The sequence below is a fragment of the Solanum dulcamara genome, chromosome 12, assembly GCF_947179165.1.
Source record: "Solanum dulcamara chromosome 12, daSolDulc1.2, whole genome shotgun sequence".
In the NCBI taxonomy this organism is placed as follows: domain Eukaryota; kingdom Viridiplantae; phylum Streptophyta; class Magnoliopsida; order Solanales; family Solanaceae; genus Solanum; species Solanum dulcamara.
In genome coordinates this window covers 64,857,275-64,882,198 of record NC_077248.1, presented here as the reverse complement: position 1 = coordinate 64,882,198, position 24,924 = coordinate 64,857,275, and the positions used below count along the sequence as shown (strand labels likewise).

At 31.6% G+C, this 24,924-nt stretch overlaps 2 protein-coding genes and 1 pseudogene across 3 annotated transcripts; 2 read left to right on the top strand and 1 right to left on the bottom strand.

Moving 5' to 3' along the window:
• Positions 1–383: 383 nt before the first annotated feature.
• Positions 384–4,029, bottom strand: LOC129877465 (glucosidase 2 subunit beta). The gene is made up of 5 exons (XM_055952970.1): positions 3,893–4,029; positions 3,708–3,821; positions 1,999–2,094; positions 1,113–1,292; positions 384–1,027 (listed from the first exon to the last, which is right to left on the bottom strand). Exons 1-5 carry the CDS (start codon positions 3,993–3,995, stop codon positions 924–926), a joined length of 597 nt encoding a protein of 198 aa, XP_055808945.1. The 5' UTR covers positions 3,996–4,029; the 3' UTR covers positions 384–923.
• Positions 4,030–13,068: 9,039 nt separating this feature from the next.
• Positions 13,069–20,817, top strand: LOC129876103 (acyl-coenzyme A oxidase 3, peroxisomal-like). Of its 2 annotated transcripts, XM_055951426.1 has the most exons (13): positions 13,069–13,642; positions 16,658–16,775; positions 16,879–16,986; positions 17,115–17,287; positions 17,401–17,500; positions 17,703–17,777; positions 17,853–17,983; positions 18,555–18,690; positions 18,772–18,891; positions 19,585–19,731; positions 19,809–19,913; positions 19,998–20,099; positions 20,327–20,817. In XM_055951426.1, exons 1-13 carry the CDS (start codon positions 13,155–13,157, stop codon positions 20,573–20,575), a joined length of 2,052 nt encoding a protein of 683 aa, XP_055807401.1. In that variant the 5' UTR covers positions 13,069–13,154; the 3' UTR covers positions 20,576–20,817. The 2 variants fall into 2 exon arrangements, with proteins under 2 accessions (XP_055807401.1, XP_055807402.1); XM_055951427.1 differs by lacking the exon at positions 13,069–13,642 and having other exon boundaries at positions 16,869–16,986.
• Positions 14,929–16,275, top strand: LOC129876104 (acyl-coenzyme A oxidase 3, peroxisomal-like; annotated as a pseudogene).
• Positions 20,818–24,924: the final 4,107 nt, after the last annotated feature.

Here is a 24,924-nt window from a genome sequence, read left to right as displayed (position 1 = left end):
TAAATAGGTGTACAATGAAGAAACTAGTGAAATGGATATGAGGTACAATAAAGAAAATACCGACTAGTTTTATAAAACAATACAAGCTTGTTTCTTCTATATTAACGTTGATAACTGGCAGCAGTACTCTATGATGCATAACGTATGATAAGCATGCAGATACACAGTTCTAGGACTATATTATTATGTTCTTTCTTTTTCAACACGATACACAAATTTTGGTTATTTATCAGGAAGGTTTAATAATTGAGATTCCTGATCAGAGCAATTTGAGAAGGGTGAAGGTGAGGTCTCTAGTTCAAGATCACACTGATCATAACTCAAAGATTTATAACTCAGAAGTATATTTCGGTACAATTTAAACACTTGAAATTTTTTGCACATCAAGAAAAATTAAACTTGCATCTGCAATATAAAAAGTCGATAGCTATCAAGTGTAATAGGAGAAGTTCCAATCTTGCTTAGTTACAAGCCCTTTTTCCTAGGACCTATATATGCATCTGCAGAAAACCTTTAAAAAAAATATACAATTTCAGATTTTATGATGTCATAGATATAGTGTGAGTGCAGACGAATAGCATACAAAACTGATTTTCTATACATGCCCAATGCAATGAGCTTGAAGGCGAAAAGATGCGCTGCAGTATCCAACTTACTTGTCAATTTGATCAACCGAGATAGTCAAAAGTTCAACAGAGCACTTAATAACATGATACTTCAAAGACTGGTGCAGGACTTAATAGTTGTCACAATCCCATCTCCAGATAGATGTATGTAAGAATCATTATAAAGAAGAATGTCAACAATCAGCAAGTTGGACCTTCAGAAACATTCTGGAGCACAACTGCACTCCGAGGTTAGATCAAATAATCATGGTTGGGAGATGACGAAAGACAGAGGAACAATAATCATGGGATCAATTCTCAAAGTGAATGTCTTCTTTTAGATCTGGATCGTCGATATAATCTTCGGGAAACAAGAAAAATAATGATAAGGGCCACCTGTACAAGTACCAGTATCTTCAGACCTGCAGTGACCATCAAATAGTTGCTACATGAGACGGTTCCCAGTTCATGCCAGAGATTTATGAAAAAGGGGGAAAATAGAATTACCTTGCAGTCTCTGAGCCGAGTCATCCATATTGACCCCATTAGCATTTTTTCCAACAATTAGATCGAGACGTTTTCTTCTTGAGCGATACCTTCTTGTTTGATAAGAAAAATCCCCACCCATTATGCAAGTATTGGGGCAACTGACATTGCTATCATACTCATCACTTCCGTCACAACAATCTGAAAATATCTTAAATCAGCAAGCAAGACCCCAACCACAGGGTAGAATGGTAGATACGGATTAACAAATCAATAACTGCTATGCCCAAAATGGAAACAACTGTATAAAACAGTAAAGGAGCAAGAGAGACATATTCTAAAGCATTTACGTCCTTAATTACAAACTCAGTCATAAGGCGGTTCGGTGAATAAAATATTCTGTAGAAGACTCAGCCTCAAGAGAATGAACGAGGCTTAAGTAATAATTCAGGACTAAAGGAATAATTCTTAATACATATCCACATTGGAGATACTGGTGCATTCTTCAATGAAATGCAAATGACAAATGCTGCTTGGAAACATATGCATGTCAGGTCCATGGATGAGATTAATTTACCTTTAAAAACAGAAGATGATTTTTCATGAAGCAACAACAAATTTCATGATTCGCGGATCCTTCACTTGCCTTGACGTATTCGCGTTGAACGGGTGTGGGTGTTTCGTGCAGATTATTCAAATACATCTGAAATTAGTAAAACTTAACTTACCCATCCCTGTACATGCATATTCCCCAATGTTATACGTACACGTAAATGAACCGTGTATCATAGTAACAAATAAGCCTCAGATAAGAGGACAAACTTTTCTCTAACACATGAATTGAAGCAAAATTAATTGTATAAAATTGTTTATTAAGAAAAAAACATACTTAACCAGGAGTGCTTACCACAAATATCATCATTCACACGAGAAGAAAACAGAAATTTAGGCGTACTGCCCACATTCCTGCAATAAAATTTTCCATCTGGACATGCAGCCGTTCCTATTAAAGGAGAGAATGATTTAATTGACAAACTCAAACAAAATATACAAGTTAAAGAGAAACGAATGAATGATGTGAAACACAAAACATTACTAGTAGTGCATCCAACTGTTCAAACCACTTTCACGCCCATCATATCTAATGGAGATAGTCTAAGCTAACATTTCAGAGTTACTACTGGAGCTCTCTTCCAAAAAGCCATGCAAAACTATCATATATCTAATATGTGCCAAGATATACATTTGGATTTTCATAGACTCCGCAGCAAAACAATTTCAGGCTAGCCTATATAAGAAATGGCATATTCTAAGTATCCCTTCTCCAGAAATGCCAAGGCAGGCTAAACCCTTTTCATATACTTTGAAACAACTGCTACTTCTGACATTGTGATGGTACAACACTTGCAAAACAAAAAATCCTCCTACTTCATTGAAAACACCCACCTTAATTATATTGAACTTAAATAATTAATTCAATTATACTAGTCCATAATATTAATTCGGACTAATATATCTTGAATTTAAGATATATTCCAACTTGTTAAGGATTTTAAATCCAATAACATTCTAATGCCTACACATAACTTCGACCAAAATCCTAACGCCTATACAACGAACAATATCAATATATCATACAAGTAGTAAAAAAGTAGCATTACAAACCAAAAACTAATAAATTAAACTGAATCAGTTCACACATTTCAATATGTTCAGAGCAACATAGCTCTGGGATTGAGTTTCTTCAGTAACACATTCTCATATGATCACTCACCTAATAGTTATTATCTCAAAAAGTCATCTTTCTTTCTTGATTCTAATTTTTTTTTATGACCATGGTGTCCGGATCAGCTTTCGTGCACCTCGACTAATTCCACGGAATATCTGTCACCTGCAATATATACCAGGTAACTCTGTCCACAAAGGCTAGAACAGATGGAAAGAATCACTATGTATTTTTTGTCTCTGCTGAGTTTTGAACATAAGACCTCAAGGTTCTCAACCACTTAATTGACTACTAGGCTACACCCTTATTTTTGCAACAAAGAAATTGACTTTATGAGATAATAATTACTCCCTCCATTTCAATTTGTTTGTCTGACTAGGCCCTTTTTTTTACTTTAACTATGTTAACCAGTCTACTATTCTCCATCAAGCTCTTATGCCAACACCTTGGTCCTTGATCAATTTAGTAAACCACCTGCAAGACTCTTACTAACCACCTTGACTCAAATTCCCCTTATCAGACATGTCCCAGACCTCCCAGTCAGGCACAAAATTTAAAAAAACACAGAAAAGTTTTGAATCTTGTAGAGTCTTAAATTAAAATATGTAAAATGTACCAAATACCCTTTAATCCAGCGGTTAAATATGTCAGGCAAAAAGTTAAAATTAAAGAGAAAGGCCTTCTTTTTTAAACTACCAGAAAAGAACGTAATACAAACAAACTGAAAATGAGTGATCATATGAAAAACCAACTCGAATATCTCTACATGTTTATTCAAAGAAAAAGAATTCAAGCTCATTAGAGTATATTGCAGAACTAAAAATAAGCAAACAAATAAATAAATAAAAAGTGTTATTTAGGCGAGTTCAATATAAGGAAAAATTGGTTACCAGGCTCATCAGTTCCGTCGATACAATCGCAAAAATAATCGTTGAGCCGATCTATAGTAAAGGAATTAGATCCATCTTTGCATTTAATCACCTCCGAAGCATAATACTTCGCATCTGCAAAAATCATCAGCTGTTAAAAAAAATTAAATAAATTTACACAGAGATTTACTCAATCTGAGATAAACCTAGAGGATGAATTCCGATGGGTAAGTCAATAGAGGAATTGGAGACATGAGAGAAGAAGAAGAAACTGAGAAGACTTGTGAGCAGAGTGAGAGTCTGCTCCATTTTTTTGAGTTTTGAGAAGAATTGAGGGACTATTTGTGTTTAATTTTAGAATTCGAATTTATTAGTGACTATACATTTTGTTTATCTACAATTGACCCCCCTAAAGTTGTTTTAATTCTTCATTTGACAAATTTGGTAGTGGATTGGCTTTGTTTCTAGAGTTGGTGATTCGAAAGTAGATTTGTGTTTATTTGGATTCTCGACATTTTTTTAACCACGAAACGTTCAGTTTTTATTTTGGTTATAGATGTAATCAATCTGCTATTAAGGATATGGTAGAAAGAAATAATAGAAAAAAATGATAATATAAAGATCTTCATTAGTGTATAAATCGATTGTATACCACGACTGATAAACACCAAAATAAGCTATAGGGATAATTACACTAGATGGTCATTCTATTTTAATCACCAAATGAAATAGTCATTCAGTGTATATTTCATGTATAGAATGCATCATAATGTATATTCAGTATATAACTCATATCTAAATAATCTATATTGTATAATCAGTATATATTTGTTATGACTTTTGGCAAGTTATATTGTATAGTTACTGTACACTTTCTACAATTTTTTACTATTTTTTATGTAAATAAAACATGGTTATATTTGTTGTAAACTAATTAGTTTGTTGTATATATGGAAAATGGTCAAAAATGCCCTCCGTTTATAGTTTGGTCCAAAAATGCTCTTGCCGTCAATACTTTGATTCAGAAATGCCCTTATTGTTATTTAATGAATCAAAAATGTCCTTTTTCAAATAAATGTATTATTTATTTTCTTTTTGAACACATTTTTTTCCTAATAATATTTCTTTTATTAGCAAATGTTTATTCTAATTCAATTAGAAAATAAATAAATAAAATTTTCTTATTTTATTATAATTATTTTTTATCTTTATTTGAATAAAATTAATAATGGATTTATTATGAAAAACTTAGAGTGCATGAAATTATTCCTTTTTAATTGATAAAATAAAATTACGAAGAATAAAATAATTTCCTACGTTTTTATTACTTAAAAGTTGTTTAAAAAGATAGAAAATAAGAATAGAGTTTCTTAAAAATAATATTTTTATAAGGAATAAGATTTGTTTTTCTTTTAAAAAAAATATATTTATTCGGAAAAGGGCATTTTGATCCATTTTCTAACAATAGGGGCATTTGTGATCCATTAAATAACAATAAGGGCATTTTGGACCAAAATATTGACAGCAAGAGCATTTTTAGACCAAACGATAAACAGAGGTCATTTTTGTTCATTTCAAATAGTCTAATGACATTTTTGACCCTTTTTCCTTGTATATATTTGAAATTGTCCCTAAGCTATATTCACTGGGCCAAGAGCACCCCCTCGAGGGCAAATTACACCTAGTGGCAATTCGGCCAAAATAATTACCAAAAAAATGGTTATTCATTGTATAGGCATGTATAGTCCGTGTATATTTCATGTATAGTCAAATTATATTCAGTTTTTTAGTATATTATAATGTATAGTCATTATATAATCATTGTATATTTCTTATATTTTTAGTTATTTTTTATGTAAATAAAATATGATTATATTTATTATAAATTAATTAATTTATTATATATTTTTGAAATTGTCACTTTTAGGCCGGTTGACCAAAATAAAGATCCCACATGAGCAATAGGTCTTACATATAAAGGATCCTAATTGGATAATTCAGGAAATTTGGACATTTCCTACAAGTCTCATTCGTATGGTGGCGATTTTGATATGTCAGTAGAATCTCACTTTCTCAAATTGACATTTTGTGTCTAACGAAAGCATCTTTCGATAATAAGATTAATAAAGTAAAGCTCTTCATGAATTTTCTAATATAATTTTTGATTTTTTTATGAAAAAAAAATTAGTATAAAAAAAACAGCTTGACCCAAATTAACGATGAGAAATGAATTCCATTTCTTTGAACGCATTTTTTATATTTGCGGGGAGGGGGGGGGGGGGAATCATGTATGTGACCTTCTATTGCCAAGAATTCTACACATGAATTTGCCTTCCTTCATAATAGTGGCCTATTGAATTTTAATTTACAATCTTCAACGATAATTCTAAGAGGAGGATATTATAAGTAGGAGGCATGTTTTCGAATTTAATTTTTTATATCTCTTCTTTTCTTTTTCTTTTTCTTTTTCTTTTTCTGTTTTTAGCCACAAAAAAAAAAGGTTTTTGACTTTTCATACTCATAAAATTTTGACCTTTTGTACTGATAACATTGTTTGAATTTTTTTCAATAATATAATTAAATTGGGGAAATTTACATCAGAGGAAAAAAGAGGAACGTCGATCAAGACAATGAAATGTCATGAAATAAGTTATAATTCATGTAACGTCTTTTCGATTCTCTTATTATGATTTACTTATTTTCTTAAAATTTTCGAATTATACTCATCTTGTTATATATTAACAGAAATTCCAATGACTTTATAATTTTCTTGTTCTATTTTTTAAATAATTGTTATCTACGAATTTCAAATTTTAATTCGCGAGCGCATATGTTTATAAGAGTCGTAGAATTTTGAAGAAAGACCGCTTTCAACAATTTACATTCTAATTTGATTGAAATTGCTTTTAAGGCTATAGTTCATTACGACACAACTTTATAATTAACGAGTTTTTTTAATTTTATTGTTTGTTTAATCATTATTAATATTATAATAATTTTTTTCAATAATTTGAGAGCGATTCTACATAAAACTAGATACAAGAGCCTATGTTAGCATGGCCCAACGTATGCTATTTTGTGGGCTAATTTCAAATATATATACAATAAAGTAATTAGTTTATAATAAATAATAATTATATTTTATTTACATAAAAAAATAGCCAAAAATTAATATAGATTACATATACACGAGCTATACACTGACTATACATTATGATACATTCAAAAAGCTGAAAAATAATTTAACTATACATAAAGTATACGCTAACTATACATGAAATACACTGACTATTTAATTTTGATCAATTCAAAATCACCTCTAAACAGTCCCAAATTTTAGATATGAAATCATCTCGATGTTTTTGAATATTTTGATATATATTTTCTTGAAACGATTCACGTTTTTGGTATTGAGTATTTTGATATATATTTTCTTGAAACGATTCACGTTTTTGGTACGTTAATTTTTTAATTTTTTTTTAAAAGAAAGGGACGACGAAGAAGTAGAATGACATCGAAGAAGAATATGATGGAGAAGAAGCCATTATGACAAAATTGAAAGAAATAAGGAGAAGGGTATGGCCAATATCCAATTTGGCCCTTTTTATTTAAGAAAAAAAAAAAAAGAGGCCGACGGGCCATTTTTTCTTATTTTTTTTGTTTCAATATATGTGACCATATAGAATTTGGAGAGCCAATACTTTGTCAATATGTTTTTTTATATATATAAAATTGTTAATTATTGTGATTTATAATTTTTTTTAAATGTAATTTTTAATAATGTATGTTGTTCACTTTGTTTTAATTTATGTGTCGTTGATAGAATTTCAAGAGCCAGTCAAATTTTTAAGTTGACAATTATTATAATTTATAGTACTTTAATTTTACATCATTTTAGATAATATATGTTACTTTCTCTCTCTCAATTTATGTGGCACGAATGAAGTTTGAAGAATCAACCAAAAAAAATTATAAGTCTTTTAAATATATTTTAAGTTGCTATATTGTAATTTATAGTACATTTTACTTATTTTTTAAAAATATATAATAAATTAAAAAAATAAGAAAAACAAATTAAAATAAATAAAGTATAAAAATTAATGGAATACCGTTGGCATACAAGCAGATATGTTGGTGAAGACATGTCTGCTTGTAGCCTCTTCTAAAAAGTAGTAATTTATAATACTCTTTACATATATTTCAAATATTTAACAATTTTTTTAAAATAAAAATAAAAATAAAATAAAAAAAGTATAAATATTAACGAAATACCCGGCATACAAGCACTCACTTTGAAGAAAACACGCTTGCTTGTTGCCTCTTCTAAATAGTAGTAATATTAATCAATGACTAATTACTAATCACATTCTAATAATTTTATCATATTCCTTCGATTTTAATTTATTTATTCAATTTTATCTTGACATGAAATTAAAAAAGTAAATTATTTTTTTTGAATTTTATGATTTTAAATAATTAAATTAAAAATATAATGAATATATTAAAATATCTTTAAATTTTATATTGTTAAATATATCACGTAAAAAAATAAAATTAAAAAAATTATTTAAAAAATAATATTATTTTCAAAAAAAATTGAAATAAAAATATCACAAATAAATTAAAATATATGAAATAATTATTACGTACTTGGAATAAAATATAATAATTGTCATTGTAATATGGGACAAGATAAGATCATGTGTATGGGATTAGAATATTTAGATCAAGAAACAGATTAAGTGGCACGTTTCCCAAAAATACACAATTATCCACCCGGAGGCCGTTTGAATTGGTCCTTATAAGTTGTTTTCCGCTTTTTTGAGTGTTTGATTGGTCAACTTAAAATTATTTTGGGCTTAAAATAAGTTTCAATAAATAGTTGAATTTATTTGGATGAACTTATTTTAAGCAGTTTATAAGTTGAAAACAGCTTATAAGTCAAAAAAAAGAAGTTGATCTGCACCTATTTTAAAAAAAAATTATAAGCAGTTTTCAACTTATAAACTGGTTAAAAATAATTCAATCCAAACAGACTACTAATCATTAAGTGAGTACTTAGATTATTAAGGCCAAATGGTGAGTTTTCATTGTTCAAACCGAACCAAAAAAAATATTATTGGTAACAATTTTAATTTTTTAATATTGAGTAATCGATTCTTAACTGTTAGAAGATAAAAAAATTTAACGTATTGATTCGGTACTAATAGTAAATTAATCATTATATTTATATCATTTGGTCTATAAAATTTTTGATTTAAGATTTAATTTCATACTTTCAGTTTTGATTATCTCAAAGTCTCGATTATTCTACAAGATATCAATAGAATTTTTTCACCTAACTATGAAATATTAATTGTCAACTCATGTGCATGATTTGTTTGATTTTTCATCGTGTTTTGAAATAATTTCAATAATTTTTTTACATATAAAATTTTAAAGATTAAACCAATAATAATTAATAATTAATAAATCAATATTTAATAAGTTCTATAATAATTCAGTATATTTATAAATCAATAACTAATAAATTAAATCAATAAACTTTAAAATTGACTGAACCGATCAATATGCTGTTCATCATCTCCTAAAGTCAAAATGTCCGGGAATCTAGTCCTTATTGGGATCATTTCATTCATCAATATTAAATTAATTATTTAAAATATGTGAAATCAGTATTAAGCCTTAATATAATCATACATTTAGTTAATTGACCTTGATTATATAAATATAATATCTTTCTTATATTGGTAATTGATGGAATCTGAACTGAGAAGGGTCTAAAATGCCCATTAATTATTTGAATTGGTACAAAATTATCCTCAATCCATCTTTCGGTCATCAAATACTTCTGACGTTAATTTTTTGGCTCAAAAATATCCTCGGTGTTAACCCTTTGGCTCATATTTATCCTTATTTTTAACATCTTCCCTAAAATAAAATTATTAAATATTTATTTACTATGTTGCCTAATCTGATTGGTCCAAATTTAAACTCTTCTCAAATAAATAACACAAATCACATATAATTCATATTTTGACTCGATACACTTGAAAATAATATTCAAAAAATTATTAATTTCATGATATTTTCCTATTGATCTATTTTAAATTAATACCCAATTTATTTTAACTGAACTCATAACTGGGATCTATCTAATATTTGCGTCTAAATGTCCATCTAATTAAAGAAAATTATTATTTTTTATTAACATAAAATTTTCTATTAATTATCCAATCGTCTTGTCAATTCCCTATTTTTTTTTAAATCTCTATTCTTAATTAGGATTGAGAGTCTGAAACTTGAAATGAACCTACATATTCATATTCTTTTAATTTATATTATTATCATGGTGGGGTAGGGTGGGGATAGGAGAAAAAGTCATTTTTTATTTGTTTATTTTGAATTTTGGGTACACACAAAAGAAAAGATGTTATTAAATTATTTTCTATTGAACTAATTATTTCTATATGAATGTCCTCGATATTTTTTCTTTTTTTTCCTCCCTTATTTTGCCATAAGTTTTAAAAAAATAAAATTTAAAATGATTGGCAAGATCCAAGAAGAAGTTTAAGAGAGAGGAATGAAGAGGAGGGAAATGTGATTTTACCATGGAATTCAAAATTAGGTCAATTTTACTAGAACTCATATATTAAGTAATTTCAAATTATTTTAACGGATTAGGGCCTAAAATACCCTTAAACTATGAGATTTAATACAATATTACCCTCTCATCCACATAATAAGTGTGGACCGTCAGAAATAAGGATATTTTTGAGCCAAAAGATTGACGCCGGGAATATTTGGGAGCCGAAAAGTGAATGGAAAATAATTTTGTACCAATTCAAATAATTGAAGGCCATTTTAGGCCCTTCTTCCGTAGTATATATTGACCGTTGGTCACGTCAACAAACTGCATTTACATTTCATTTTATATTAATTATTAATTCATGACCAAATAGAATACTTAGATATTCTATTAGCATAAAGCATATATTGCATAATATACTACTTTTTATATTTTAGTCTAGCTCGAACAAGATAATATTTATAATTTTTCATTTTTATCTCAAGGCTTCGGGAAAGATACAATTACTATAACAAATAATAGATTTAGCGACAATAATATAATTAACGTTATATTATATTTAGTGACAGTAATATAATATAAGTATTTATAATCAATATTTTATATAAATGTCGTTAAAAGTTTTAGCAACTCTAAATGCATGCAATAATATTAATTCAATTATCGCTAAATATTTTTGCGACAATATATAAAAAATCTATTGACACAAAATGTTTTTTTTTGTTAGCGAAAGATACTATATTCATTAGGTTTGATGAGGTTATAAGTTACAACAACATAGAAATCGACTTATTTTGTGATGTGCAATTTTAATTTACTAAATATTTATATATAAAATTATATTTTGCGTCAGAAATAATATTGAGTTCGAATAAATTATAATATCGCAATGTTACATCCTTGGACGAGAGAAGGTTTACAAAATATCGCAAATCACACGAAAAGATGAACATAATATTGTAAATAGCACCATCAATAAATGTGGTCCAGTGGATAAAACTGATTCTTTCTTAATCAAATGTCTCGAGTTCAACTTTTGGGTGTGAAAAAATCCTTGATATGAAGAGTTATCCCCCAAATAGGGCCTTTTCCGACATAAATTCAAAATAATCGGATTCTAATACAATCAATTATCAAAAAAAAAAATAAAAAAAAATCATAAATAACCCTCTCACGCTAGTACTCATGGACCACACATCTCTTATAACTAATAGCTAATCTCGTAACCAATTAAGCCAGAAATAATGCTAGTCGTGTACTAAACTCCTCCGTTAAAGTATGATATTTTCACTTAGGTATACAAATAAAAGTCACTAACTACCTCTATTATTAATTATCATCATCTATCACCAATCACCTTTATCATTACAATCACTACTATTGCTAACAACTATTATCAGTTGTTACTACACTCATCTCATTTATCATTATAATTATATCAATTATCACCACCAACCCATCTTTGTAGTTGCCGCCACCTCCACTATCACTACAATCAATTTCCACTACTAATAAATTTCGTCATCACAACTAGCATTGCTGCCAACTATCACCATACATTCTTCGGTCATTATCGCTTTCACCATCATCGCCACCTCCACCATTATTATCAGCCACTATCATTACTTTGGTCAATCTCTACTACAAACAAACTCCATTATCTTAACCAACACCGCCACCAACTACCACAAACACATTATCAATCACTGCACATTCTTCAGTCACCAACTACAAACAGTGGCGGACCCACCTTATGCCGAGGGGTTCATCCGAACCTCTTTCGGAAGAAAATTATATTATTTATACATGGTTAAAACATTTTTTTATGTATATAAAGTAGATGTCGAACCCCATTCGACTAGTTCATGTGTCTACTTATTTAGATTTTGAACCCCCTTATTTAAAATTCTGGATCCGCCACTGACTACAAACATCAACCAATGACACCTTTACAAGTTTACAACCATCAACATCACTATCAATCGCCATCATTGTGACAGTCATCAAAACACCAACCACCTCCACAGACACAATTATCACCACTAACATTACTAACTACTAACAACTACAATCACCACCACCACTACAAACTATCTCCACCATTACTTGCAAGCATAAGTGAATTTTTTTATCAAATCATAATTTTATTTTACCAATTTTTAATATTTAATTAATTTTTATTTGAATTGTATTTTTATTATGTATATTAAGATGTTGAAAAACAAACCATCCTAATCATTCAGTGTTCATATCTTGATACAATATCTTAATTATTCAAATATGTATTTAGATTTAGAGTTTAAATTTTAGTGAAAACAAATGAGGCCTTATAGGAAACTATACCTTCTACTTATTAGTTTTCTTAATGAGCATAAAATGAGCTAAAACGATGCTTATTTGAGTCGGAAGAGTATGAAGAGTCAAATGGGAAAAATAATTAATTTTACTTTCAATGTCTAAAATAATTCTCCATCTTACTCAATTTATATGATTCGCTTTTCTTTTTAATTAGTTTAAAAAAAAATGACACATTTTGATATTCAACAACCGTTTAGCTTTAGAATATCTATTTTATCCTTAATAAAATTATTTATAACAACCCAAATACTTATAACTTATTATAAATCACAAATTTTAAAAATCTTTCTTTATTTCTTAATCTCCATATCAAACTAAATTATATCACATGAAACTGTCTAATAATTAATTTGACTAAATGGTGAGTTTTCACACTTGTCATACTTATCTTGTCCTCAAAGTCATGCCACCTCTCTCCATGCTTTATTTAAACCTTATTTTCTTCTAAAACAAACTATAGCATTTTCCAAGTTCCTCCCTTTTTCCCCCTTTTCCCCTTTTCTTGATTTGATCTATCAAGAATGCAAAAATCCCATTTTTCATCAATGGAGAAAGTGAATTTCAGAACCAAAATCATCAACAGTCACCTAAATCAAGAAACCGCATCACCCAATTTGATAATCCAATCCTTCCCATGTCTCAGCTACAACCCACCTGAGCTTTCAGAGCCATCTGCTGTTTTTGACATAAAAGAGATGAGAAAGCTCATGGATGGTCATAATTTGGTTGAAAGGGACTGGCTTTTTGGTTTGATGTTACAGAGCAATCTGTTTAACCCTATTCAAAGAGGTGGAAAAGTGTTTGTTTCACCTGATTACAGTCAATCTAAGGAACAACAAAGAGAAATCACCATGAGGAGAATTGGGTACCTTCTTGAACATGGGGTTTTCAAGAAATGGCTGACTGGTAAAGGGCCTGAAGATGAGTTGAGGAAATTGGGTCTCTTGGATTGTCTTGGCATCTTTGATCATTCACTTGCCATCAAGACTGGAGTCCATTTTTTCCTATGGTATGTTCTTTTGCCCTATGTATATTGTGTTCCTTTTATTATATCCATTGGTTATTTAGAATGACATACAACTTATGGGGAACCACATCCTAATAGCTTTCACTCTACCATGACTCCATGAGTAGTAGGTACGGCCTTAGAAAATTACACAGTTTATATGTGATTTAAATTATTTTTGATCTATATAAAGTACATGTTGAACCCTCCTCAATGTCTTTGTTGTTTGAGTTTTCATATTTTAAACATCTTTAGTGAATATTCTGGCTTTTTCCCTGATGTCTCCATCCATGACACCGTGGGAACGGATGGTGGTAGGTGACTTTGATACAATTGATACAGTTCAGAGAGAACCATACCCAAAAGCTAGTTATTGAGGTGTGAGAGCCTAAGACTATATAAATACCACATAAGCACATCGTAATGTCCATACCGATGTGGAATTCAAGTCTCATACCTTACATTGGATCATACCAAGTTCACCATTTCCGAGGCTTAAACTCGAGACCTATGTTCTTGTTCTCAAGTCTCATATCTATTTTCCATAATACAAGACTTGTACCCTATTCAAACTATGTTTATATACCACCTTGTGGTTTGTTTGCAATTTACATTAAAGACTCCTCCTTATTTTGAAACAAACTTGTTATTGAACAAATTATAAATATTTATATGGTTACAAATTATATATTTTTTTAAATAAATAATTCAAATTTAATTTACTTTTTAAATATATAAAAAGACTATATTTGAGTTAAACCAAATTAAAAAGCATATTACATAAATTAGAAAATCATTTGGTTGCATGGATGGGATAGATAAGAATTTTTCATGAGATGCGTTATCCCACCCTTTACATGAAATAACTAGTTTCACCATTTTGTACAAAAAAAAAACAAATTAATATTCATAATCAAACATGACATCAAATATTTATTATTGTTGTTATTATTCAAATTTAAGATAAAATAAGAGAAATTTTCAAAAATATACAGCTTTTGAAAATAATTACGTCACGTAGTCCAATATACAATATTATACAACATTATAACTGGGGAAAGCATCGTTATATATAATGTATCCACCTTGTATAAAGTGTATAATAATGTATAAAAGATATTTATACACAAATATAGATTAAATCATGTGTTTATACACAAAGCATAAGTTACATAGTGCAAGTATTTTTAAAAATAGACATAGAGCATTATTTTCCCATAAAATAATCTAACCTAAGATTATTAATCACCTACCCCACCAACCAAACAACCTTAAAGTACAACATTTCTCATAGAAAATTCCAAATTGTTTCCCTTTTTAATCCCTTCTTATTATCTCTGTTTTCTTGATTTGTCAAACAAAATCAATCATCACTTCAATTCTCTCAAATTGGAAAAAATCCAATCTTTTGTCTTCTTCAATGGAGAAAGTGAATTTCAGAACAAAAGTTCTCAGTAGACACCTAAATCAAGAAACTCCAACACCCAATTTGATACTCCAATCAGTCCCATGTTTTAGCTACAGCCCACCTGAGCTTTCAGAGCCATCTGCTGTTTTTGACATAAAAGAGATGAGAAAGGTCATGGATGGTCATAATCTGGTTGAAAGGGACTGACTTTTTGGTCTGATGTTACAGAGCAATCTTTTTAACTCAATAGAAAGGGGTGGAAAAGTTTTTGTTTCACCTGATTACAATCACTCTAAGGAACAGCAAAGGGAAATTATCATGAGGAGGATTTGGTACCTTCTTGAACATGGAGTTTTCAAGAAATGGATGACTGGTAAAGGACCTGAAGATGAGTTGAGGAAACTGGCTCTCTTGGATTGTGTTGCCATCTTTGATCATTCCTTTGGCATCAAGCTTGGAGTCCATTTTCTTTTATGGTATGTTTTTGTCCATTATGTACCTAGTGCGGCAATACTCGACTACCTAGTAATTGTTTACTCTAATTCTCAACCTCCATACTTAGCTGAAATTGAGTCATGTCCTATCTAATCACCCCCTTCCGTTCTTCTTTAGCCTACCTCTACCTCTCATAACTTCGACTATAGAAAAACCTCTCACACCTCCTTACTAGTGCACACACCTCCTCTTTATATGTCCGAATCATCTCAGTCTCGTCTCCCTCATCTTGTCTACTACGGAGGCCACTCCTACCTTATCCCTTATAACTTTGTTTCTAATCATATCTCTCCTAATTTGCCCACACATCCATCTGAGCATCCTCATCTTTGCTACGTTCATCTTTTGGACAGAACATTTTTGATTTCCCAACACTTTGTCCCATACAACAATATCGGTCTAATCACCACTCCGTAGAATTTGGTCTTACTAGCACATTCTTATCACACAGTACCCTGGATGCGAGCCTCCATTTCTCCCACCCCGCTCCAATACAATATGCGACATCAACAACATCAATCTCTCAATCTCCTTGGATTATGGACCCAAGATACTTGATCCCTTTCTTGGGTATGATTTGTGCATCAACATTCTCTTCCACCTCCGCCTCATGCGTTACGTCACGTAACTTGCACTCCCAAGTACTCTGTTTTAGTCCTTCTTAACCCGAAAACTTTAAGACTCTAGGGTCTTTCTCCAAACTTCTAGCCTATCGTTAACTCCACTGCGCGTTCGTCAATCAATACTATGTGATGAGCACGGACATTCTTGATTTCTGGATTAACTTGTACAACCTAAGTAGACATTGATTTTTTTTGAAACTGGTTATATTGAAGTAGACATTGCATTTTTCTGTACAGACATTCTATGTTATATTTTCTGTCGGACTTGTGAGGTATCTGCACGTTAGTGAGCTTTCTTGAAGAGTACATGATTGGACGATTTTTCCATTGGTGGTCAACCTACTGCACGAAAAAGATAAATATAGGAATATGAATAAGAATCTAAATGGATAAATTTCTTGTGATGACAATCTTGATTGGTTGGTTGGTGTTGCATAAATTAAATTTCTAGGTTTGCAGAATATCATTGAGCTTTTTGGTTGATTGATTCAGGGGCGGTGCAATCCAGTTTTTTGGTACCAAACGACATCATGATAAATGGTTGAAGGACACAGAGGATTACGTGGTTAAAGGTTGCTTCTCGATGACAGAGTTGGGGCATGGAAGTAATGTATGTGAAAGTTGTCTAATTATATAGTATATAACTTTAGGGAGTAAATGATTATCCATTGTTTCTGCAATTCTAACTGAATATATTTTCAAGTACTGTTCAGGTTCGAGGTATTGAAACAGTCACAACGTATGATTCAAGCACAGGAGAGTTTGTCATAAATACTCCATGTGAATCAGCTCAGAAGTATTGGATTGGAGGCGCAGCTAATGTAACTACACTCCCTCTCAAAAACAATTTTGGCGTGTTTATTTGATTGATGCTTTTCGTTTGTCAACTTGCTAACTCTTGCTTGAGCCTTATTCTAAATTGACATCATTTCTCTTGACCGTATTGTAGCATGCAACACATACAATAGTTTTCTCTCAGCTCATCATTGATGGGAAAAATCAAGGTGTCCATGCTTTTATCACTCAGATAAGAGATGAAAATGGAGACATTTGTCCAAACATCCGTATAGCTGATTGTGGTCACAAGATTGGCTTGAATGGTGTTGACAATGGCAGAATCTGGTAGAGAAGAGCTGTACTTGAACTTGGCTTTAAGTGTAGTAAATTGTATTAAAAGTTTATGGCTTCATTTTGGCGGTTAGGAGCTAAGCTCTTTGTGAAATCTCATTTTCCAGGTTTGACAATGTCCGAGTACCCAGAGAAAATTTGTTAAATTCAGTGGCCGATGTTTCTCCAGATGGGAAATATCTTACTGCTATAAAGGACCCTGACCAGGTAAACTTAATTCGTATAAGGCAATGATTCCTAATTTTTTGTTGTGCTTGATTAATGCAAGTCTTTTCTAAGTAAGCATAATAAGGATATTTTTATCTATTAGTGATTCTTTACGATTATAGGAGATTGTTACACTTTTGATAGTTCGTCAAGAAACATTGATGAGGATAATGCTGACTGGATTTTAACAATTTGTTCTCAGAGATTTGCAGCATTTTTGTCCCCTTTGACATCTGGCCGTGTGACAATTGCAGTTAGTGCAATTTACTCCGCAAAGGTATGACAAGCAACAGTGGCTTCTACACACTTATTTTGTTTACCACTCATTTGTGGCATCTTAATGCTTTGTCAGATTGGTCTGGCAACTGCGATAAGATACTCGCTGACAAGGAGAGCGTTTTCAGTTACTCCTAATGGACCAGAAGTTCTTATACTTGATTACCCAAGCCATCAACGGCGACTTCTTCCTCTTCTTGCAAAAACGTAAATGCTGACGGAAATGCACTAAATTTTTTATTCTACCATGCATTCTTTCCATTGATCTCTTTGTACTATTATTCTTTGTTTATGGTTTTCCCCCTTTATTTTGTTTCTTTCGACAGCTATACATCGACAAAATAACCAAAAACTATTTGTTGTTTTCTCTTTAAAATGAAGCATAATTTTTAACTTTTCTAATGTCCATTTTGTCGCTCTGGAGTTAACTTTTTGGCTGTAAGTAAGTATAGAAACTCTTCTATGCCTGCTAGTTGAAACTTGTTTTATAATAAGCCTTTTGAGAATATGGTCCAATTTTTTTCCTTTACTAATTTGTCGTGTTTTTCTTATAGTATGTTCTCAGAGTCACTTAGATCAGCATCCCCCCACCCCCCACCCTTGGGGCCAATTTTTTTCTATTATCAGCTACTGTACTTCTGCAAGCTTATCATCATTTGTTAAAATCTACCGTGCAGTCTGCCATTTTGGCACTCATCTATATATCTTGACTTGTCAGCTATGTCGGTCTAACTTTATGGTCTCCCTAGTTAATTAACCCAACTTTGTCTCTTCGCAGATATGCTATGAGCTTTGCTGCTAACCACTTGAAAATAATGTACGTCAAGAGGACACCTGAGATGAACAAAGTTATTCATGTTGTTTCAAGTGCATTTAAAGTTACTGCAAGTTGGCATAACATGCGAACTCTTCAGGTAGTATGCACAGGAAAAACTTGGATTATTAACGATTAACTTTCTTCCGAACGATGTACGATTCTTTAAATATTGAATCAGGAATGTCGTGAAGCCTGTGGAGGCCAAGGGTTGAAGACTGAAAATCGGATTGGCCAGCTAAAAGGTGAATATGACGTGCAGTCTACTTTTGAGGGTGACAACAATGTTCTTATGCAACAGGTATGATTAAAAAAGCTATTTGTTTTACGAAGTATGGTACATATGTAGGTCATTGATTAGGGTAAAAGGTTAGTAGGCAGCCTAAGTTTTCAGGCTTTATGTGGGAAAGATAGGAGGTTAGCCTCCTCCTCTCCTTATTAGTAGAGTATTATATAGTAGTCACATAGTCTCTCATTCTTCGATGCTGCATTTGCTTTGTACCTTGCTATTTTACTGTCATACTTTTTCTTGCATACTTTTTCTTGCAATCCTGCTTCAAAATCTTTCCTTTTGAGGCAAAGGTCTATCAAAAACCATCTCTCTACCCCACAAAGGTAGAGATAAGGTCTGCGTACATCCTACCCTCCCAAACCTCACTTGTGGGATTACATTGTGTATGTTGTTGTTGTAGTACATATATAGTTTCTTCTGACTTGGATAAAAATGAAACAGTAACGTTTTCTTCCGTGATTCTTTTGTAAAAAGAATTTGTAACACTCTCAAGAGCATGTTGGTTGACTTGAAAAGTTGATAGGATTATCGAAGAAGCAGTAGGTGAAAGGAGATATTTCAGTAGTTATCTTATCTCGTAGCAATAGATTGACTTCAGCATTCAGCATTGACTGACTCTACAGTCTGCAGGCACGTTATTGATGATCTCCTTGCATAGTCATTTGGTAACTTTGTTGTTCGGTGGAGAAACTGTAATGGCAGGTTAGCAAGGCTCTATTTGGGGAATATGTGGCAGCCAAAAGGAGTAAGAAGCCGTTCAAAGGATTGGGATTAGAACACATGAACGCCTCTCGTCCCGTCATATCTTCAACACTCACAAGTTCTACGATGAGGCAAGCCCAGTTCCAGGTAACACAACTTTTGTTTCTTTTTCATTTTAGACAAATCATTTATCAGGTTAGAAGTTCTGATTGCCTGTATTCCAGAACGACATATTCTGCCTACGGGAACGAGACCTGTTGGAACGTTTTGCTGCTGAAGTTTCCCTATGCCAGGCACAGGGAAAAAGCAAAGAATTTGCTTTTAATTTGGTAAGCATACTCTTCGTTTCGTTCTTCTCTAATTCAACTTGTATTGGGTGCAAATATAACATATCAATGATTCCCCCTTGACAGAATTATCAGCTTGCTGAAGACCTGGGGAGAGCCTTCTCAGACAGAGCAGTTCTCCATATTTTCCTCGACGCAGAGGAAACCGTCACATCTGCCCCCCTTAAGGTACTGACAAATGTCTTTCAGATAATTTTTATAGTCGTTAGACACAACTATTTAACTAAAGAGGGGTAGGTGCAGTGAACCAAGTCATGATACGTCGTGATGCCAATAAATAATCAGAATGTTCTACCTTTGCGCGCGTAATGAAAATATGATAATTGAGTTTTCTAATGTCGTATGTATAAATATAAAAAAATCGTGTTTGTATTAAACCGTGAATTCTCTTGCAGAACGTTTTGGATCTCGTCAGATCGATGTACACTCTGGTCACCCTAGAAGAGGATGCTGCATTCCTCCGATATGGGTACTTGTCGACAGACAATGCTGCAATGGTGAGAAAAGAAGTTGCAAAGCTTTGCAGTGAACTAAGGCCACATGCACTTTCCTTGGTCAGTTCCTTCGGCTTACCTGACGCCTTCTTGAGCCCGATAGCTTTCAATTGGGTTGAAGCCAATGCTTGGTCTCCTGAGCAAAACTAGCTCGTCGTTCGTAGATACTACTTACTACAAGATACTACAGGGATTAAAAAGATATCACAACATGGCTTGTTCTTGCAACTTATGTGCTTGCCATGAATAACCAATGGGCTGTTTTGCCATTGTTCTTTCTCAAAAAATAAGTATATTTCACCTTTTTCTGTTTCTTCATGAAAGGACAGATTCTTTTACTCAAAGAAAGTGTAGTTTGATCCTCTGATATGTGATAGATGCTCATTAAGATATCATGACATTTGAACAGGGACGGACGGAGCTACAGTTCTGCTTACGGTTCGGCAAAACTTTGTTGGTTTGAATCCTGTAAATTATCTTTTCTAGAATTCAGAACTCATAAACTTAAAAAACTTTGTTGGTTTGAATTCTGTAAATTATCTTTTCTAGAATTCAAAACTCATAAACTTAAAAAACTTTGTTGGTTTGAATTCTGTAAATTATCTTTTCTAGAATTCAGACCTCATAAATTTAAAATTCTAGTTTTGCTTCATTTGGCCTTGTTAATACCATGGAGCAAGAGCAGTGAATTGATGTCTGTGTAGTGGTCATTGCAATATAATAAACAAGTCTCAAATGGTCAAAGTTCACATAAAAATAGGCTAATTTCATATTTCAAAGGTCGGGCTTAAATATTTTGGGAAACATTTTTCAAATGGATTATTTTTTCTCTAATTTAAGCAAAACTAGTTTTTTGCGTAAAGTAAGAAAAATATTTTTCAAAATTCTCTTTCAACGACCTTGATTCGAGACTCGAGTTTTGATTGAAGATTTGACTCCCGACCCTAACCCTGACTCCCTCGACTCTTGATACCAACTCTACCCCTTATCTCGATTTGATCCGGATTTAATGTCATAGTATTTATCTAGATTATACTTAAATTCTCCTAAGATGATGTTTTTTTCGTTCTAACCAAACAACAATTTTTTTTTTAAAAAAAGAACACTTGTTTTTCAAAAAATAAAATTTTTAGAAAATATTTCCCGTCATACCAAATACACCGTAAGTGTAGCAGATCTTCAGAATTACCAACAAGGGCTTGTGTTGTGTTGGAGTTACAGGTTCATCTGAATCCAATAAACTTAATTTAAATCTTGTATGTGTAATAAGAAATCACTAAATAATTATAGTTTATCAATTATTGATAGAATTCGAACTCGAACTCATAAAGTTTGAGGAATTACTCTGGCAGTTGGATAATTAATTGTATTTTATTAATTTTGGAACTCTATAATGTGTGTATTTAAAGGTAGTACAGTTAGTAGGTGGGTTGGTGTTGCTGGTAAGGATATTAAATAGGAGTAGCTCTTGTAAAGTGTGTAAAATGCTCTTGGCCAAGTTGATGCATCACTGTGTCAGTGATACGATTCGATCGATTATTTTAACATATTATATCGTATCAATTTTTTATTTAAATTTTTCAAAGCCATCTTGATCATTTCGGGTTTCTCTTCTATTTTCATATGATTCAATAAATTTTCAATAATTCTTTTAAAGAAAATCTTATTTAAAATTGGGATCAATATATTTTGCGAATAATCAATTATTCATTTTTAATACATGCATAACTGTTGGGCTCAGATTAGGTATTGTTGCGCTTGAATTAGGTATTGTTAGGTTCTATATTCATGGCGAGCTCGATTAGATTCATTTATTAAGTACGTTTTTTCGTTATATGAATCAACTCCTTGTTTTTTTCGATTCAGAAAGACTTATCGAAAATTGCTGCCTAAGTTGGTCTTCACACATTGCACATGGACAACTTTCCTATATTCCTTTTTAAAAATATATTTCTTGTACCATCACCATGAATTGAAGCTTAATTGTTAATAATAGTCAAATATATGATTTATAATAAATAAAAGAATAATATATTAAACACTATCTCAATAATAATAATAATAATAATAATAATAATAATAATTATTATTATTATTATTATTATTATTATTATTATTATTATTATTATTATTATCTCAATATTTGCATATTAAATTGTAAATAAAGATTCATTCATACTACTAATCAGTATATATGGGATATGGTCGATAAAATGATAAAATGGTCCTTAATGTATAAGGATTGGATTATTTTAATTTTTTATATGTATCACGTAATTGAAATAATTTTTAATATGTAAAAAAATAGTTATTTTTGTTTCTCATATATATCACATAATTGAAATAATTTATAGTGTATAGAAAAGATAATCCTTTTTATCCTTTATATATACTATGTAACTGAAATAATTTTTACTATATGAAAATATGGTCATTTTAATCCTAAATCTTAAAAGTAGTGGTGCAGGTCGATTACGTGATATGTAATTATATGAAGGATTAAAATAGTTATTTTATAATGCATTAAAAGTAATTTTGATTACGTAATATTTTGTTATCCCTCCTATATTAAGGTAAGCATACCAGAAACAACAAATAAGAAAAATAAAAAAATAGTATCCGAGTCCACATAATTCACTGTGTGTCCTTAAGGAATTTAATCCCATCACTGTACTCGAGGTTAAGGATTATTTCCTCCCAAGATAAAATGGATAGACTATTAAAGAAGTAGCGGTACCTCAAACTTCAATAATTTCAGCGAACTCAAAAGCCAGCAACAAAATCACACAAAGACTCAACTTTATTTGTAAGAAAATATATGCAGAAGAGGGAGAATTCAAAATGTAAAAAAAAATGAGAGAAAAATCCTCTATTTATAGACAACAAAGGGTAGTGTGAACATGTGCTTATTGTGGCTTATCGGAAAAGTCACAATCCTTCACAAAAGTCACAACCTTTCATAAAAGTCGCAACTCTTCAAAAAAGTCACAACTTTTGTTGAAAAGTCACAACCTTTTGGAACGGTCACAACCTTTTGTAAAGATCACAATCTTTCATTTCCTATTCACACCTTTAAAACCTAACAATCCGCCACATGAATAGGGAATGACTATTGTTAAAACATATGCATGAAAAACTGTGTAATTTGTAAGTAAGAATTAATTGCATCTGGATAAGTAGGTTTTCCTTTGAACTTTCCGTAGTGAACATATATCGGATATACTCGGTCAATCGGTAGATTTGATATCTTTGAACCGTTGAGTTTTGGTGTATACCTAGACAACATAAGTCACACAATCAACCCTTTAACTGTTTTTGGTTGTCATTGTTTTGTTCGTTTCAGCCATGAACACTTCTTGGTTCATAAGTGCATAGAGAACTGGCCTTATCGGATTCTCCTTGAAGCGGCTTACACTTCACACTTACATAGGTGATATCTAAATGTGTTATCCCATAGAAACACCATTTGATATGCCTTGTATCAAACTTAGATATTATTAAAATGTCCTAATGCCTTATCCTTGTTACTGAACATTGTCGCATCATGAGAATGGATTATAAAAATTATTTTGACAATGTTGAACCGTCATCAATGACTTTGTTTGATCTCCTTGAACCTAGATCATGGGATCTCCAGTCTTCTAGGTAGATTTACCGCCATGATGATTTATCCTCGGCCATAGTCCCATTCCCCTTGATGATCGCTCAACTCCCTCTCTAGCTAGGCCTTTTGTAAGTGGATCCGAGATATTATCTTTTGACTTTACATAGTCAATTATGATAATTCCACTAGAGAGTAATTGCCTAATGGTATTATATCTTCGTCGTATGTGATGAGACTTACCGTTGTACATAACGCTCCCAGCTCTTCCTATCGCAGCTTGACTATCACAATATATGCATATAGAAGCCATTGGTTTGGGCCAAAATGGAATATCTTCTAAGAAATTTCGAAGCCATTCTGCTTCTTCACCAGCCTTGTCTAAGGCTATAAACTCAGACTCCATTGTAGAGCGAGCTATACATGTTTGTTTGGAAGATTTCCAAGATACCGCTCCTCCACCAATGGTGAAAACGTATCCACTTGTAGATTTAGTTTCAGTTGACCGAGTAATCCAATTTGCATCACTATATCCTTCAACAACTGCTGGATACTTATTGTAATGTAAAGCAAAGTTTTGAGTATGTTCTAAATACCCCAAAACTCGTTTCATTGCCATCCAATGATTTTGGTTGGGATTACTCGTGTATCGACTCAATTTACTTATAGCATAAGCTATGTCTGGCCGTGTACAGTTCATAATGTACATCAAACTTCCCAACACTCTTGTATAATCCAATTGAGCTTGACTTTCACCTTTATTTTCAGCAAGATCAAGGTTCACATCAATTGGTGTCTTTACACTTTTGAAGTTTAAGTACTTGTATTTTTCAAGTACCTTTTGGATATAATGAGTTTGAGACAATGCTAGACCTTGAGGAGTTTTGTGAATTTTAAT